The sequence below is a fragment of the Prionailurus bengalensis genome, chromosome E2 (assembly GCF_016509475.1).
Source record: "Prionailurus bengalensis isolate Pbe53 chromosome E2, Fcat_Pben_1.1_paternal_pri, whole genome shotgun sequence".
In the NCBI taxonomy this organism is placed as follows: Eukaryota; Metazoa; Chordata; class Mammalia; order Carnivora; family Felidae; genus Prionailurus; species Prionailurus bengalensis.
The window spans coordinates 19,718,839-19,737,039 of record NC_057352.1 but is presented as its reverse complement, the minus strand read 5'-3'; the positions used below and the strand labels follow the sequence as shown (position 1 = coordinate 19,737,039).

The 18,201-nt window shown below is 59.9% G+C and overlaps 1 protein-coding gene across 2 annotated transcripts; it reads left to right on the top strand.

Annotated features, from left to right (window-relative positions):
- The first annotated feature begins 1,720 nt into the window (after positions 1–1,720).
- On the top strand, positions 1,721–16,730 carry KCTD15 (potassium channel tetramerization domain containing 15). 2 transcript variants are annotated; one of them, XM_043599072.1, is made up of 7 exons: positions 1,721–2,027; positions 3,687–3,782; positions 5,378–5,470; positions 6,104–6,279; positions 11,206–11,350; positions 13,718–14,023; positions 15,240–16,730. In XM_043599072.1, the coding sequence occupies exons 3-7, from the start codon at positions 5,405–5,407 to the stop codon at positions 15,396–15,398; spliced, it is 852 nt and encodes a 283-aa protein (XP_043455007.1). In that variant the 5' UTR covers positions 1,721–2,027; positions 3,687–3,782; positions 5,378–5,404; the 3' UTR covers positions 15,399–16,730. The 2 variants fall into 2 exon arrangements, with proteins under 2 accessions (XP_043455007.1, XP_043455008.1); XM_043599073.1 differs by having other exon boundaries at positions 1,878–2,027; positions 3,684–3,782.
- The last annotated feature ends 1,471 nt before the right edge of the window (positions 16,731–18,201 follow it).

Here is an 18,201-nt window from a genome sequence, read left to right as displayed (position 1 = left end):
CCGCGCTGGAGCTGTTGCACAGATCCCTGACCTACTTCCAGGCCCCCTTTCTGTTCTAGGAGCAGCTAAAAATCCATAAATTAAGGAAATTAACTGATGGGGCCTGCGGCATCTTTGTAAGCTATTTAAATCTATAAATTTACAACATCTTCTGCATATATCAAGTAATTGAACTAACTGCAGGGATGTAACTTTAATGAGAAAATTTCCCCCTTCTCCTGTAGTTCGAGCTCTAAAATAAATAAATAAATAAAACCTTCCCTTAGGAGGAAAGTTTCTGCTTATTCCCGCGTGGAGAAGTTACAGAAGCGCGGTCCGGGCGCTCTTTCCACGCGCCAGGTGCCCTAGTGAAGGGAAGCAGGCCCTGACTCGGTCCTCCTGCCACCCGCGCCCCCCCCCCCCCCGCTCCGCCCCCGCCCCGAGCGCCCCGGGTGAGCGAGGCCGCTAGGGGGCGTCTAGGTCCGGCTGGAGCTCGAGGTGGGGGCCTCCGAGCCGCTCCCGGCCGGAGCGCACCCGCCCTCCAGCGGGAGCCAGGCTCCGGCCCGGGCGTCCCCGGAGCCGGACGGGGGCGCAGTGCAGGCCAGGCGCACTAGAGACTCGGCGCACCGTTTCCTAGGAGTCGGGAAATGGGAGTTGGGGGGGGGGGGGGCGGGGGATCGGGCGGGGCGCAAGGGAAAAAGCGGAGCGAGAGGAAGGTGGGGGAGGAGGTAGGAGCGGAGGAGGAAGGGGCAACCGACCCCGGAGCCCGGGAGGGACGCCCCGGGCGCTGGCCGCGGCGCCGCGGGGAGTCTTGGCCGCAGACCTCTCCACCGCGCCGCGCGCGGAAAGGAAATGGCGCATCTGGCCGCGGGCTGCGGGCCGGGCGCCCCCCGCGCGCCCCTCCCCCGCGGTGGCCGACCGCGTGTCCGCAGACGTCACGGGCGGCGCTGCTCCCCGGCAGAGGGGCAGTCGGGGCCGAGACCCGGAGAGGGAGGCCGTGGAGGGGGAGGGGCGGCCCTGGCCCCCGGCTCCGCTCCAGCCCCGGCCGACTCGCAGCCCAGTTTCTTCCCAAGTCCCGCCCCCTACCCCCGGGCGCCGCGGCGGCGGCTGCTCTCCTCTTTGTAACCGAAGAGTCAAGAAATGTGAGAAACGTGCCCTGTGTTACTTATTTGGGAGCCGAAAATTTATGCCCAGCTGAAAGCGCCCGGGGAAATATTACATCAGATGAAATGACAATGATTAAAATCAGCTTCTCCCCCGCCCCCTCCCGAGCCCGGAGGAGGCCCGGGCGCCGCGTGGCCGGCCGGCGGGGGGCGGGGGGCTGGGCGGCGGAGGGCGCGGGGGCCCGGGCGCACCGCTCCCGGGAGGGTCCTGGCGGAGGCCCCGGCGGGAAGGCTCGGGCTCCGGGAGAGGCGGGTGGGGATCGCCCGGCGAAAGGAGGGGAACCAGCGCATTTTTGTCGCCGAGCGCGGCAGGCGCGGGCGCGCGGAGCTAATTGCGACTCTAATCCTCTGCCCCGCGGCGCAGCCGAGCCCCGAGCCAGGAGTCGCCGCGCGCTCCCGCTCGCGCTCGCCGCGCTGGGTAATTTGGAGCCGGATCGCTGCCCTTTGCGTCCGGGCTCGGCCGCGACGGGGCGCGGGCTACGGGCTGGGGTGGGGGGCTGGTTTTCTCGCCAGCAATCAGGGAAGGCCGCTGGAGAGAGAGGAGGGAGGAGAGGAGGTGGGAGCGGCGGGAGGGCAGCCGGAGAGCGGCGCGAAGAGGAGGCGGCGGTGGCGGCGGCGGCGGCCGCGAGGAGGGGAGGAGGCGAGGGGAGGGCGGGGAGGGGAGGCCCCGGCGCGCCGCGCCGCGAGGGGCCGCGCGAAGCGGGGGCCGGGGCGGGAGGGGTGGGTGGGGGGAGGGTTGGGGGCGAGAGAGAAAGTAACTCCAGGACGAGACCGGAGCGACCCGCGCAGCGAGCATAGGCGGCCAGGCTGCGCCCGGCGCCCGAGACCGGCGGCTGCGGGGGGCGGGGGCTGCGCCCGAGCCCGATCCGCCGCTCCGGCTCCGAGGTAAGCCCCGCGCGGGCGGCCACCGCTCGGCGCCGCGCACCCCTGTCCCCAAAGTGGCGGTGATACCGAGAAAGTAGCTCGGCCGGGGTTCGGACCTGGGTAGGGGCGGCTGCTTTGTCCCGGTGCCTGGCGGCGGGGGCTGGCGGCGCGGGGGCACCCAGCACAAAGGCCTGGCGCGGGAGGGGGGGTTGCCCACGTGGGCTGGCCCTGGCCCTGGCCCCGGGTGGACCCTCCCCACGCGGGCGGGCGCCGAGCTTCCTGCCGCGCGGGGCGGGGTGTGGGGGTGGTGGTGTTGCAGGTCCCGGCACTCGGGCCTCAGTGCAGGGCCGAGCGCCCTGCAGGGCCAGCGAGTTTCCGGGGTCAGCCCCGGGCTCACGCCTCTGGGGCTTCGGGGCGCACAGGGCCCGGCTTGGCGCCCAAATCAGAGAGAAAAAAGTCTCTAACGGGACAGATGTGCGTCGTCTGACGCCCACCACGCGAGTCCGAGACGGGGCGGGGGGGCCGGCGAGCTGGTGGTGGTCCCAGGCGCGCGGTCTTGGGGGCCCCGGCGGGCCTTGCGGAGACGCCTCGGGCTCCTGCTGCCCGCGGGTACCCCCTGACCTGGACGCGCGCACGGGGCACACATTCGGAAATGCCCCTCTCCCGCAGCCCAAACGCCTTTCCGTCATCCCTTGCCCCCCACCTCGACTGCAGAAAGATAAGCTTCAAGTTTTCACTCCGTGTCTCAAATGTGCATGAAGGAATTTAACTGCACGAGTGAATAACAGCATTAGTTTCAATTAATTTTTTTTTTAATCCCGGCAACAATAAACTTTGAGAACAAAAGCGCTTTTACGTCCTTAATTAGGCGAGCTTCCCATCTGTGGTCTCTAAGTGTCTGCCTCTTGATTTAACTTTGTCCTCCGCCCCGCCCCCGCCGTACACCCCTCCCCGCCCTGCCAGGCACTCCGGTTCCGTGGCCACCCCCGCCCCGCGGCGCCGCCGGCCTCGGCCCAGCCGGCTTCGGCCGCCCCGAAGTTCACACCGGCCGGCGGGCTCTGCGGCGGGGCTGGCGCGCACCAGGTGGCATGCCCGCCTCCCTCCTCCGCCCTCCCCCTCCATCCCGGACAATTCCGCAGGCCCCTGGCACTCTCGCCCGCGGCTGGCGCCCAGGGCGCAGAGCTGAAGGGAGCTCGCGAGGCGCCTTCTGTTTACCTTTTATGGTTAAAATAACAGCTTAGCAAAGAAGCGACTTCACGAAGAAGCGATTTAGTGAAATCGTCTCAAGCTGCCGCAGCTCAGCCAGTTTAATCACCCCCAGAGAGCTGAACAACTGCGAACACAATGGGACACAAAATCATTTTGTGTGTAAATGAGCGTGGCATTCTGCTCGCTTCCCTCCGCTCGGCGGGCGGGGCGCGGCGGCGGCGGCGGGCGGGCGCGGGACCCGGGGCTCCCACCGCAGCTCAGGGAAGCGGGTCAATACCTAGCCAGTTTGGAGACCCGCGGGCCCTGGAGCACGCTACAGCGCGGAGACCCCTGCAACAGGCGGTTTGGGCGAGCCTCGGGAGGGCCGGGGCGCGCTGGGGCTGGGTGGTGGGTCGTGGGTTTGCCGGTGATGTTGAAGAAATGAACTTGCGTCTCTTACTGCACCCACTTTTGTGCTTCTGACCTCAGCAGTGGTGTCGGGGAAAGGGTCGTTGTCCAGCACAGATGCGTTGGCCGGAGGCAGCCCTGGAGGTTCTGGTGGAGGCGTAAAGCCTGGGGCTTCCAACGGTGAGTTTTTTGGTTTGCCAGTGAACGTCAGGTTGCGCTTGTGATGGAGAAGAGGCTGGAGGAGAACAGGATTGAGCAGCTTCTGTGATGGGTACTTGGTGTTAAATGTCACTTGAGTAAAACATTGCGCAGTCCGCTTTGATAGAATTTCCATTGGAATCCCTTCCAGCACACTTTATCCTCAGTTGTGGCTTTCCTTGTGACTCCTCCCCCAGCAGAACCTCCCAGGGCAGGAAAACCCATCCTGAGGTCTGTTTTGGTTTCTCAGAACTTCCTTGAGATAAGTGACCTGCATTTCTTTTCTGAGCTGGCCAGAAGTCAGGAATGCCAAAAGCCGCAGACCCTGAGTAGCCCCCCAGTGAGAGTATAAATTAAACATCACTGTTTAATCGCAACCCCCACCCCAGTTTCATGTCAGGGAACCTGCCAGAGCACTGAGGGCAGAACAGATCCTAGGATGGTAACCTCACTTAAATGTGCAGTATTGACGTTCGTTGGACCTTGGTCCATGTTTTAAAATTGGATGTTGAATTTCAAGGCACAAAGTCAAACCTGCGACGGAGAAGTCCAGGTTAGGCTTGTGGGAGCCAGTGTGTGTGTATGTGTGTGGGAGGGGGTTGGTGTTCACTGTGCCCTATGAGACAGCCTCAGGTCAATGCAGAGGGCTGCATAGACCTCTTCTCCCCCCACCCCCCGTCCCCCTTCGGCAGGGTCCTAAGGTGGCTTCTAGTGACTGAGAGACAGTCTTATTTCAGGTGGTCGTGGCACACAGGAAAGTCACTAGTGGAGAAGAGCAGAACGGAGGGTCCGTTTGCTGAGCTGCTCTCTGTTTCCTTCCGGCCAGCTCTCTAGTGCCTTGGGGGGGAGTGTGATCCTGAGGGGGTCTGGAATACATTAGGCACAGACAAGACCATTCTGGGGGTCTGGGTTGAAACTGCAGAGGTGCAGGCCAGGCAAACAAAGACAAGTTTCCTCTCTTAGGCGCCCTAGGGGAGAGGTGGCTTCCTAAGTGACTTTCACTCTTCCCTATGCCCTGGCTTCTGCCTAAAGAGACTTCTCTGTGACTGGCCATTCTCACACTGCATCTTAACACCGTGGAGACGGTGTTCAGAGTCCTGGGCTCCCGAGCCCATGGAGGCTGGGGGATCCTCCCTGAGCTGTGGTCCACAGGGCTCTCTGCTGATGCAAGAGGAGACACGGTTGGTAACATGGCTCTGAACCAAAATACCAGGAAAATCAGATTTGTTCTGAAACATTTTGGGGCAATAATGGTGAGCATATGTTTCAGCACTGTCATTAGCCGAATTAGACGTGGAGCTGCCCAGAAAACACGTGTGTGTGTGTGTGTGTGTGTGTGTGTGTGTGTGTGTGTTATGTGTGTGTGTGTGCGCGCGCGTGTGTGCGTGTAAGCTGCTACGGCTTTGGAGCGTGGGGATAGGGTAGTGGCGGGTGGAATCTGGAGAGGGCTGTGTGGTGGGGGGTCCCAGAGAGAAAATGCAGAAAGGAGGATTCCAAGCGTCTTTGACTCTGGGAGACCCAGCGCCCACGACTCCTGAGGAGTAAAAGCCCTATGGTTTTGTCGGTGCTCCCCACAGATACTCTGGGCAGCGATGGAAGCCTAGATGCCTCACCGCAAGGAGCGGCCGAGCGGGTCCTCGCTTCACGCCCACGGCAGCGCCAGCACTGCGGTGAGAGCCAGCAGGGTGGGCTGGGGCAGCGGCCGGTGGCCCCCTCTCTGCCCTTATCCCCAGCGCCTGCCTGCTTACCCGCCGCCCTTCCTCCCAGCCGCCGCAGTCAAGAGATGGCTGTTGACTGGCTGTGCGATTATGTATTTTTTGAAACAAAAATGCTCTTAATTTGATGTGAAATTTACTACATGTATAAAACTCAACGCCTTAGGTGCTGAGGAAGTCACTAATTTAGAGGTGTCTCGTTACTGAGACAAACTTGCAAAAACCCCTGAATCCCAATTCACAAATTGGTGATTCGTTTGTCAGGGGATATTTCACATCTAACACATAAGCCCGCGACCTTTAATTAGAATTTTGCAGTTTGTTTTATGCCCCTGGAGGCTGACACCTTGAAAATTTTTTTCTTGATTTCTTATTGCTAATAAGCATCTTTCTTTTTCCCTCTGGTTCTTTGAAGAAAATGATGCAAATACACTTAATTACAGTGGTGGCCATAATTTGTCAGCTGAATATGTGATCAGGCACAGGCAGAAGTGATCTGATTAGATCTGTGATCACATTGGCAATAAAAGGGAGTGCCCAGCTCTGTTGTGGAGAAGCTCTCGTTTTTCACCTTGTTTCCATCTCCAGGAGGGAGGAAGCATGTCCCGGTTGTCTCTTACCCGGTCGCCCGTGTCTCCCCTGGCCGCCCAGGGGATCCCACTGCCAGCCCAGCTCACCAAGTCCAACGCACCCGTGCACATCGATGTGGGTGGCCACATGTACACCAGCAGCCTGGCCACGCTCACCAAGTACCCTGACTCCAGGTAAGAGCTGAGCCCTTTGGAGCACCAGGCGCACGGTGGTTGTTGGTCCCATCTGCAGCCCGCTGCCAGTGGGCTCTGTCTCCTCTGTCAGCCACTCAGGCTCTCCAGGGCCCTCCCGCTCTCCTGGACCTGGAGGACTAGAGTTTGGGAGGCCGAGTCTACCTCTTAAAAGATGTTTTCTACAGGGACTTGTGACCCTGTGCTGGTGGTATTGAAAGTGCCCGGTGGAGCTCCCGACCCACCGGCAGAAGCCCCTTACTCAGGGCCAGCCCCACCTGAAAGTGGCCAGCAGCTGGCTGGGGAATCTCAGGTACCTTCAGGGTCCCCTTGAGCGAGCCTCAGGCCTGGCCTTTGCCAAGGATCATTTGTGAGCCATGCTGCATGCTCCTTGGGATCCTGGGGGGAGAGAAGTATTTAATCCCGTTTCCTACTCTGACCCTTGGTTAAGTACACAAGGGGGAGGATGAGGAGAGCTGCAGTTTCCAGCTTTGTCTGTCCGCGTGGCCACTGCTAGACCCTCGGGTGTAGCAGCCGGCTCTCTTGGGCAGGGGTGGGGAGGTAGGGGGAGTTGCAGATGAGGTGTCTCTGACCAGGAGCATCCCAACAGTGCACCTGGCTCTCCGCCCAGCTCCTGGAGCTCCTGACTCCCGGGCCTCTTTGTGGGAGGTGCTGGGCACTATCAGATCCCCCATTCCCGCCACTTGGGCACGTCCCTCCCAGGGACCTGGTTTCCCATTGGCATAGGAGCAGGGCGGACCAGAGATGGGCTGGGTCTCTGAGCACCCCCTGGAGATGGTACAGCACGCTGCACGCAGAGCCCACGACTGCTTGCTCCCTGGCACAGCGAGGCGGCCACCGCCGAGGGCTGAGCAGCAGGAGGGCCAAGGCTACAGGGTATCGCCCTCGTTTTATACATTTAAAAAAAAAACAAGAGGAGTTAATTAATCCCCCAGACACCAAGGGATCATCTCTGGGAAGCCTCCTTGTCAGTCTGCCTTGTCGCTGGTGTGAAGGCTCGTTGTGGAGGAGTCCTAGCGCATGGCGGCTTGATGAGGGCCAGGGCGGAGCCCTCCACGGGGGCAGGAGTGCTCCCTCTAGAAGCACATGCTGGAGGTGGATGTAGAGTCCAGTTCAGAATTTGGGGAGTCTGGGGCACAGATGGCAGTTGGGACTTCATTCCCTCGGCCCAGCAGAGGCTGAGGCCTGGGGCAGGCACTGGTGAACTTGGGGCCTCGCCGGGGCCGCAGCCACGAGGCCACGTGGCGGTGGCGGCCTGTGAGCTCTGTCTAGGATGGGAGATGGATTCTGCTTATTTAATTTCAATTTTGCCTTCTGCGGCATTCCCGGGTTGTTTGAGATAGATCATCCCTTAATCGGTTGGCGACGTTTGTGAGTGAAATTCATAAAACCCTTGCCCACAACCTCTCTGAAGAGTGTTTCTTGAAATCAGACACTTGCCTTTCTAGAGCCATCGCAGCTCAGGCCTGCAGGGAATGGCTGCCTCATTCACGTCTCCAGGCTGCTGCCTGGGAGCAGCAAGGACAGGGGGGTGGCCCGCCCCTCCCATACCCACAGGGCAGCTCATCCTTGCCCATCGTGCTGCTCTGTGGTGGGGCAGGCCTCCTCACCAGGGAGCCGAGGCCACGTGGCTCGCAATCTGGCAGGTGGGACCCTCGGCGGCAGGATGTGCCTGGAGGGGGTGGCAGTCTGCGTGCCTTCCCCGAGGCTGGGGCTCTGCGATGAATCTGTTGTTCTTGCCTGGATGGCTTCTGGCTCAGGGCAGGGCTGCTCCCAGGGCCCGAAGCTTCGGCCTCGAGGCCAACGGGCTGCGTGACCTGTAGGACAGCAGGACAGTCAGCGGACAGTGAGTCAGGCCGGGCCTGGGAGGTGGGTGGGGCTGCTGTGCTGGCAAGAGCCCCTCAGATCTCTCTCATCCTTCTTTCAGTGAATCATTAAAATTAAAAAGAAATGTTTTTCACCAATTCCGGAAACCAAGATCAATCCCTCACCCAGTGGCATTGATGTATGAGTCACCAAGCGATGGAGAAGATTGCTAAGGTCACCGAGGAGGCGGGGGGTTCTGGGTATCAGGAAAGTCCCACCTCGGGCAGTGCTGTGAGACCAGGGGGCTATGCCCTGCACCCTCGGGGCCCGTGCCCACGGGACTATGTCTGGGCTTCTGGTTCTTGGCTCATCAGGGAGCAGGTGCTACCACTGGGTGGCCCAGGGAAAGCCATCAGCCCTTGCCCATAAAGAGCAGAGCACGGCTGCCCAGGGCTGGAAATGAACTCCAGGGGCTGCCGCCTCCCTCATCCCTGCCGGACATCCTTTAGCTGCTGTCATCACAGTCCCAAGCTGGTATCCATGCCGGCTGTGGGAAGCCGCAAATTACTAATAAAATCTTCCACCGAAACATCCGGGAAATTGGAGCCAAAGCTTAAACAAAAGACCTCCATCAGCTGGGGTCAGAGGCGCCCCAAAACCCTGTAGCCTCTCTCAGAGGGTAGCCCAGAAAGGAGTTGGCTCCCAAGACCCTGCAAAGTGATGGGGGGTGGGGGAGGCGGGGGTTGTCCTTTTGTGACCATTGTCCTAACCTGCCCTAAGCTGCTCTCATCCTTGGTAGCCTCAAATCCTGAGGGCATGGAAGGCCTTTGTCCCTTGGAGAGACACTGATGGTAAGGTCTAGAGCCAGTCTTAAAGTAAGGCGGATTGAGAACCTTCTAGCCATGGACCAACAGGACAACCTAGAACCCAGCCAGCCCTGGAATGTGGGTGACCCAGGAAGCCCTCTAGACCAACAGGATGGTGTGGAGCCCCAGCCAGCCGTGGCCTAGAATGTTGCTTGCTGCACAGAGTGTTTGAGCTCAACCAGGAACAGGAGAGAAAGTTGCACAGGGAGGCTGAGGCTGTGGACTTGCTGGCTTGCCTGTGGATGTGGCTCTTCCTTCTTCCTGCTGGTGCCATGTTTGGGCCCTCGGCTGTCTGCTGCTGAGGACTGCCCATGGGACAGGCAGTGTTGCCTCGTCCCATCTGTCTCTAGGGTGCTGGATGGCCCTCATTCTGACATCTGAATGCCCAAGCTCTGTGGAGGTCAGGTTTTGGGGACTTGTGCAGCTGGAACAGGCCATGAAGCCCGTAAGGCTTTCCAGCAGGGGCTGTGTCCCCCGGGCCTGGGGAGGTGAGAGGGCTCCATGGCTTGAGGAGTCCCGAGATGAGTCGTATCTGGGTGACGGCAGTGCTGGTTCCACAGGCTGGGGCCTCTCCACGCCACATCATAGACTCTGAGCGGCTCACGCGCATCCACGAGTTAGCCTTGCCTTTTCTACGGCCCCACGGGACAGGGGCTGGGCCATGTCCCCAGAGGGAGAATGTGTGATTGCATGGCTGCTGCACACCTGAGCAGGCCCTCCCAGCCAATGCCTTGAGTGTGCCAGGCCACCAGAGTGGGGAACAGTATAGATGGGAGGCCCTGAGCGAGGCTCTGGAGACTCTAACCCCTCAGCTTCCGCCCCGCTCACGTGCACTGGCACACAATGGTCGGGCAGAGCAGGGCCTCAGGAACAGTGACTTGGAGTGGACGGAGGACTGGGTTGTTGGCAGAGAGGGGAGAGCCCCTGGAGGGTCCTTCCTGGTAGGGGCAGTGAGGCAGGAGGCTTAGGCACCAGCTTGTGCGGGCTGGGCTAGAAGGCCTCAGTCCCAGACCAGGCCACCATTCTCCCGGGCTGTGCCTACAAGCTGCCACCTTGGCAGGGTTTAGCTGGTGTGGGGCCCCGCCTGCTGAAGGATGTCTGGGGGTGTCATCACTGAGGGGACACTGCCAACCTCCCACCTGCTCCTGAGTCAAGCTCTCGGCTGTCCCCACCCCTCCTGGGGGCTCCTAACTGTCCACAGCTGGGCCTGGGGGCAGCCAGGGAATCAGCCAGATGGGGCCAGCCACCCTAGGCGTTGGAGAGGCCCCAGCCCTGGCCCTGAGGCCAGGGTCCTCCCTGGAGCGGATGGGGACAGGTATCAGGGGCTCCCCACGAGCATCCTGCAGGTCCTGTGTTTCTGTCAGAACCAAGTGCCCTTCAGAGGACAGGGTGCCGGGATGGGACCTGTCTGCGTGCATCCACCAGCGTGTGGGCACACTGGAGTGCGTGCTTCTGTGTAGACCGTGGTGCGTGCAGATGCGTTCACACCGCAGCGTGTGTGCAAGCACGCTGTTGAGTGCACGTCTGCTGTGGCACATGCTGTCCCTCCCGCCTGCCTCTCTTCCTCCCCCAGGGCCCCCTGAGCGGGTGACCGCATGGTCTGCCTGTGAGTTTGTCCAGTGCAAACGGCTGTGTCTCTGCTCGGTTCACGCTGGCCGGCGTGTCCTTTGCCTGGGCGCGTCCGGGTCTGCGTGTGATTTGTGTGTTGCAAGGGAGGGGACCGTGTGAGCCTGTGCCTCTCGCCCAGGTGTGTCCCATGTGCCGCTCATTTGTGTGGCTTGGGCGAGGTGTGGGACCCAAGACTGTCTTGCCGGGCTTACGCGTGTTAGCTGGGTGTGTGGCCATGGGCTGGGGTATCTGACGGTCAGTGGGAGTTTTCGGTGGGGAGGGGGGGGCGGGGTCTGTCTGGCAGGGGTTGGCGTGCATGGGGCAACGAGGCTGTGTCTTTGTCTCACTGTAGTTTTCCAAGCCTGTCATGTGTCCGCGGGTGCATGCAGCCAGGCGCGTCTCTCTCTGGCTGTGGCTTGTGAGTGTAGGCTGGGTATACAACGTGTGCCAGTGTCCTGACTGCGGCCTGGCTGCCCTTGGTGTATGCGGACATCCGTCATGCCCGGTACAGTCCCAGAGTGACCCATGTGAGGCCCCCCGCCCCTCCAGCAGGGCAGACCCTAAGGGGTGGGGGCAGGGCAGGTGGCCTGGCCCTTCCATCAGACATCCCACTCTCTCCCTCTCCCAGAATAAGCCGCCTCTTCAATGGCACTGAACCCATCGTCCTGGACAGTTTAAAGCAACATTATTTCATCGACCGGGATGGGGAGATTTTCCGCTACGTCCTGAGCTTCCTGCGGACGTCAAAACTGCTGCTCCCGGATGACTTCAAGGTAAGTCTGCAGCCGGCAGCTCCCCAGCGATGCCTGTGCGGTGGCATTACACAGGGGACGCTGTGACTTAATAAATGGACCCATGGTCGTCATGGCAACCATAAAAAGTTAAACGATGAAGCCGAGGGCTAAATCAGTTTTTCTAAACTAATTTTGTTTTCTCACGTTTTTAGCTTATTTATCAGGGTGTAACAACAATTAAGCAGTGGCGCTTACCCCATTTCATTTGCCGTGTTGAGGGACGGTCGTGCATCAGAGTTACGGGACTTAGAGGTTCCCACGTGTGCTCCTTGTCAGCAATTTGCAGGGGGAAGCCTGGTGCAAATTCAATACCTTTCAAATGACAGGTTATCCCCCGGTCTTGGGGTGAGCCTGTCCAGGGCAGCCAATCTGGCTCTGAGAGGCTGCCTCAGTGCTGGGCCCCTCCGTGGCTCCGGGGATCCCAGAGGAAGGAAGCTTAGACCTGCCTTGAACCAGCAATTGTCCCTCCCTCCCTCCCTCCCTTCCTGCACCCTGAGGACCAATGGCCCTGGTGCTGTTTTGTCCTCCCTCCAACTGATGCTGGGTGCCAACAACCAAAGTCAGGCCGAAGATACAATGAAATCCGGGGCAGACACGGGTCCTGTCCTCATCGCACTTACAATCTAGTGAGAAGACAGATGTTCAACAACAACGAAATGCTTGAATCCCCTTGGTGGGGGAGCAGATGTTTCCTGGAAGTGAAGCTTGGTGAAGGGGAAGCATGGAGAACCTGGCCCCAGGGGGTTGGAGGGAAGGATGCTTCTCTGGATGGCGAAGGAGGAACAGGGGCAAACAGGTGTGAGGGTCCCGGTGAGCGGGCAGGGTGGCAAGAAGCTTGGTACCGTCCAGAACCAGAGAGAAGGTGTCAGCGTGGGGCCGTAGGAACGGGGACAGGAAAGGAGGCTGCTGTTTGAGGTGGGACCTTGGTGGCTAGCTCGGCATGTGGCTGGTGGCATTTTACCCTGAACGCGGTGGCAGGGATGTGAGCAGGGAGTGACAGGTCTGCTAGCCCTGGCTACTGTGTGGAGAAGGAGGGTGAGGGGCGGGAGCAGGAGGCCAAGGGAGTTTCCTGAAGGCCTTGGTCCTGATTAGAGGCAGCAAAGATGGGGCAAAGGGGCAGATGGGTTTATGTTTAGGACTTGGCCATAGAAGGCCGTGGTGGTATGGACCGGTGGGGGGTCAGGGCATTCTTGAGGCTGCCTCCTGGTCTTTGGCTTGCGGCCTGAGTGGATGCATGGAGGCCCAGGGGTGGAACGGGCTGGAGGGAGTGTTACACCTCACTCCTGCGTGGAATTGGTGGTGTGGCATCGGGTGGTGGGCCATAAGAAAAAATGTGTGCCGATATCGTTTAAAACCTCTGGAGTGGATGAGAGCAGATGCCCAGGATGGCACCCTGGGGAGCCCCTGTGGAGGGAAATTGGGCTTTCCTCGGAGGGGTTCCAGAGGCTGGGGGACCAGCAGCGGGAAGGAAGGGGCTTAGGGCCTATAGGATGGGCCCTGCTTTGGGGGTTGGGCCTCCTGACTCAGCCTTGAGCTGAGCCCCAGTGACTGGCCCGAGTCATGGGTCCTGAGCTACTCAGGGCCAGGGCACATATGGGTGCACGTGTGTTTGGGGGACAGATGGCATGAGCATGCCAGCCTGGGAGTCGGCTGCCTGGGGGTGGGCTTCCCACTCCCAGACACCTCCTCACCTGCCTGCTAGAGCGGGGTGGGCCCGGCACCTGGCGCATTTTGTTGTCCTTTGGCCCTCGCCCCCTTCTCTGAGACGGGCGTTTATGTCCATTTTATAGACGAGGAAACCGAGGCTCTGAGGAGGTAACTGATGACCAGAGGCCTCAGAGCTGGTAGACAGCATGCGGGACATCCAACCCAGGGAGGTGTGCCCTGCCTCCCTGCTGGGCTGTGAGCTCCTCCGGGGCAGATGAGGGTGCTGCTGCTCTGTGCCCAGCCTCACTTCTCTGGGATTCTAAGAAGGCAGCAGGTCTCCAGACATAGGCACAGCCTCAGGCTCCACTAGTGCAGCCCCCTGGTCTTTCCAGAGGCCCCTCTCTGCTCCAGGGGTTTGGGGCCAGATGGGAAGAGAGCGAGTGTGGGACTTGTGGGACGAGTCTGGCAAAGGTGGACACCAACTGCTGCCTTTCGGTCAAGGCTAGACTCCTGTGCCTGTACACATTCACCTGAGCCTCATTTCCCCCATCTGTACAATGGGTACAACCATCCCAGTCCACACTGAGCCCTGGGGGTCGCAGCTCCACAGTATTGCATGGGGCCAGGTGGCGGCATGGGGGGCTGGCCTTGGAAAGACCGGCCCTGACCTCCCACCATCCCCTCTGCGCATGCCCACAGGACTTCAGCCTGCTCTACGAGGAGGCGCGGTACTACCAGCTGCAGCCCATGGTGCGCGAGCTGGAGCGCTGGCAGCAGGAGCAGGAGCAGCGGCGCCGCAGCCGCGCCTGTGACTGCCTGGTGGTGCGGGTCACGCCGGACTTGGGTGAGCGGATCGCGCTCAGTGGCGAGAAGGCCCTCATCGAGGAGGTTTTCCCCGAGACCGGGGACGTCATGTGCAACTCTGTCAACGCCGGCTGGAACCAGGACCCCACGCACGTCATCCGCTTCCCGCTCAACGGCTACTGCCGGCTCAACTCCGTGCAGGTGAGGGCTGCGTGCGCGCGCACACGCGCGCCCCACCCGCCTCACCCCTGCCTCCCCACAGCCCTCCGGCAGCAGGGATGGGGTGGAGGGAGGCGCGGTCCCTGAAACGGTGAAGCCCTCCGTGCCATCTCACAGAAGAGGCAACAATGTGTCGATGCATAATTTATGTCCCGCTCATAATTAAATGATGGCGCCTGGGGGATGGACTTAAAAAAATTGATCCGTGCTTTTTTTTTTTTTTTTTCCAAAAGGATGTTCTATAAAAATGGCCCAGAGTATTTTCAACAGAGTGTGCCTCATTTGACACCCAGAGTCTCCCTTTCGATTCAAATTGAACCCAGGCCATAGGAGCGGCAGGTCAGAGGCTGAGTGGAGGTGGCCTGGAGCCCCCTCACGCACCCTGCTGACCCGCACAGCCGCAGGCGCCCAGATGGCTGCCCAGAGCCGTTCTGAACTGGCCTCCCTCCGAAGCGTCTCAGAGCTGGAGAACCCCAGATGGATGGGGCCTATTCTGCACCAGCTCTTTCAGACCTAAGAGCAGACTCCTATTTCTGCCTGAGGGCAGAGTGGGCATTGGGGTGGGGGGTGCGGGGGGGAGAGTCCCATCCTCCCCCCTCCATGCACACATTCCCCAGGCCGCCAGCCAAAACTTAACTACTTGTGGGACACAGGGGTCAGACACAGTGACAAGACCCCCCCCCCCCCCAGAGGCACAAACCCACGTGGATGTGGAGGCTGGTAGAGACTCAGACCCCAAGAGGGCTCCTCCTTCTCCCCACCCCGAGTTCCCTTGAGCTGATGAGCCCCCAGGCCTCAAACCATCTGGGACTCACAGCTCAGGGAAGCAGGTGGCTGCCCAGAGGCCAAGGGCAGAGCCTCTGTGGAGTCAGGCCTCAGTGAGGTGGGGGAAGGGGCTGGGTCTCTCCAGAGAGAGGGGGCACGTTACATCATGGCGAAGAGAAGGGGCCCGAAGACTTTTCTGCCTCTGGATGAAGGCTGCGGACCCCTGGGCGCAGCAGGGTGGGGCAGCCTTCCCAGGTTTGGTCACTCAGGAGGACCCGGGGTCTGGCTGCTCCTGTCCCTCCTGTGGTTGCTCAACTTGTGGGCTGTCAGGGGAGGGTGGCCTTGCCCTGGCTGATGCCTACCTGCCCACAAGGCCCAGCCAGGGAGACTCTTGCAGCGGGGCATTGCTGACCATTTCTGTCTTCCCTGGCAGGTCCTGGAGAGGCTGTTTCAGAGGGGCTTTAGCGTGGCTGCATCCTGTGGGGGTGGCGTGGACTCCTCCCAGTTCAGCGAGTACGTGCTTTGCCGTGAGGAGCGGCGACCGCAGCCCAACCCTACTGCGGTCCGGATAAAGCAGGAGCCCCTGGACTAGGCCCTGCCTCAGTGCCCACCTGAGGCCGTGTGGCCCTGGGGAACCCCCCAGGGCCCTGGAAACGGTGCTGGGGAGTTCTGCCTGTGCCTGCTTAGCAGTGGGCGTGAGACTGAGGGTGGGGCTGGAGCGTCCAAAGCCAGCCCAGGGAACCCCAGGTATCATGGCAACAGAACGTGGGGCGCCGGAGGCATGCCCGCGGAAGGACCGTTAATGTGACCCAAAGATGCTGCGGTGGGGACAGTTCTCGGGGCACTGCGGCTCCCCGGCCTGGCACAGCGTTCTCCGAGGCAGGGTCAGCAGAGGCCTCCCGGCCCACTCCGGAGGAGCCGTTCATCCTTCTCCACGCGTGGCAGACTCCGCGGGGTCTCCTTGCGTCACAGATGGCTTATTTTTCTACAGTATTTAAGATGGAAGTAACTAACTGCACAAGCCAGAGAGGCCGACAAGGACCAACGCTTCTTCATCTGGTGCTCAGTTCTTAGCCGGACGTGTGCGTGCCCCCGTGGCAGAGGAGCTCCCGGGGGCCGGGGCCCAGGTGCCCGCAGAGTGGGGCTTGGGAGACCTCTGGTCCCTGTTCCAGAGACAGAGGCAAGAGTGGCAATACCATAGGAACGGAAGCAGGGCCCCCACGGGGCAGGGCTGCTGGGAGGAGGGCTGGGTGGGTGTGGGGGATGGATGGCTCTGGAACCATCCGAGACCCTCACCTTTGCTGCCACCCGGGGTGCAGGCCACACTTGGTGAGTCACCTGACCTACCAATACCCTGGGGCTTCCAGTCCTGAGTGTTCTCACACCCGGGCTTCTGCAGAAGTCTCTCCCCATCCAGACCAGCCACGGGGCCACACCGCATCCTTACCTCAGGAACGGGCCCCACGGTGAAGGGGCCCATGTGTCAGCAGCGTCCTCTGGGTCCCCAGCTCAGGAAGCCGTCCCCAGCTCCGATTTTCCCACACTAATATGCACACTGAATTTGAGTTAAACCGTTCCACTAGCCTGCCAATAAGACTGGGACACAAGGCATACCTGGGGCTGTTGGCCCCGGGTTCCAACAAGGACTGGCCCCGAGGGGTGCTCACAGACCTGCTCCCTCCCAGACGACAGGCCCAAAGATGGACACCCCTGGCCTTGTCACCCTTCCCTGCGCGCTGGCTCCACCCGGGTGGGGAAACCTCGGGGGGGGGGGCGCCGCAGCCAGCCCCGCGCTGTGTAACAACGCCTGTAGACTTGTATATGACTCCTTTAATATTGTAAAGATGCCGATGTACAATTGTCGTGTGTTTGTGTAAACACATTACGTTCCTAGTTCATGCCATAAATGATGCTATAAAGCGAATGACTCAGGCTCCGTCCTGTGCAGAAGCGACAGCCGTATCCCGCATTCCACGTAGCGTGGGGTGGTTTGGGGGCGGGGTTCGTCCCTGATGCGGGAGAACCAGCAGACCCTGCAGAGGTAGCTGGGGGAGGGGGAGGGGCAGGGTCCCGAGCTGGCCGTTATTTATTGCATTTGGGTGTTTCCTCTCTGCTGTGCCTGTCGCCTCTGGGCAGCACAGATTCTGAATTCTGATTCACGGCCCCTAACCAGATGCCAGCCGGGAAAAGGCAGACAGAAGGTGTCCGAGGGCTTTTGAACCCAGTCAAATGTTTGAGAGTTTCCCCTCTCTGGCTTTTGGTTGAGGCTGGCGTCCTCTTTAGAGCCCCTCGGAGCAGAAGGTGGCCAGCCACGGAACTTGCAGCCCCCAGCCTGAGAACTGCCGGTCGCCGGAGCGCAGAACAGGACCTCGGTGGGTCTCTTTCCAGGGGTGCGCCCTCCGTTCTAATGAGTCTTTTTGTGTTTTTCCTCAAAGTCCTTATGTTCCAACCCACGAGGACCCTTTTCCATGCCCGGTCAGGGACACCAGCTTCAACCTGCCTGCAGGACAGGAGCACAGAGCAGCCTCATCCCGTCTGAGGCCACAGAGCAGACTCCATCAGACAATCTAATTTGCTGGACAGAGTTGCTAGCCTTTTCCTTTGCTTAGCAACGCGCCTGTGGTTGGCACATCTGTATTTGGGCATCTGAGGTTCACATCTGAGAGGAGGAGAAAGTGTGTTTATTAGAAAGGAAGTCTTGTGAAAACAGCTCAGTGCTGTATGCGTTTTTGGATTTTTTTTTTTCTGGTGTGACTGCGGGAGACTCCCTGACATTTTCAGGCAAACCATCTTTTTGATTAAACCATTGTGCTAAAAAACAAAAAGACTAACGACCTTACTGAATGTTACTCCCGTTTCTTTACTAATTGAGTAAAATCAGGAAGTCGATTTTGCATAAATCGGGGAATTTCAGACTTTGGAGACAAAACTGTGCTCCCGTAGTAATGCTAAAATTCTAATATATGCAGTCCCTTAAACAGCACAATTTATTGATTCCTTTAAAACATTTTTGTACTTCTGGAATGAATATATTCTAAGTAATCTTTTGATCAAATACCAGCAGCATAAATGTTTCTTCTGTTCTTCATAAGCCTCAAAACTGATTATTTCTTATAAGCCCATGCTGCCAAACCTCTAGCAGTGCAGGGTGAACTAGGCAAGCCACAACAGGTGGCTTCTGTCACTGTCCTCACATGGGGCTCAAAGCCAGGTCATAGGGGCACCTGGGTGGCTCAGTCGGTTAAGTGTCTGACTTCAGCTCAGGTCATGATCTCACGGTTCGTAAGTTCAAGCCCCACACTGGGCTCTGTGCTCACAGCTCAGAGCCTGGAGCCTGCTTCCTATTCTGTGTCTCCTCTCTCTGCCTCTCCCCTGTTCACGTTCTCTCTCTCTCT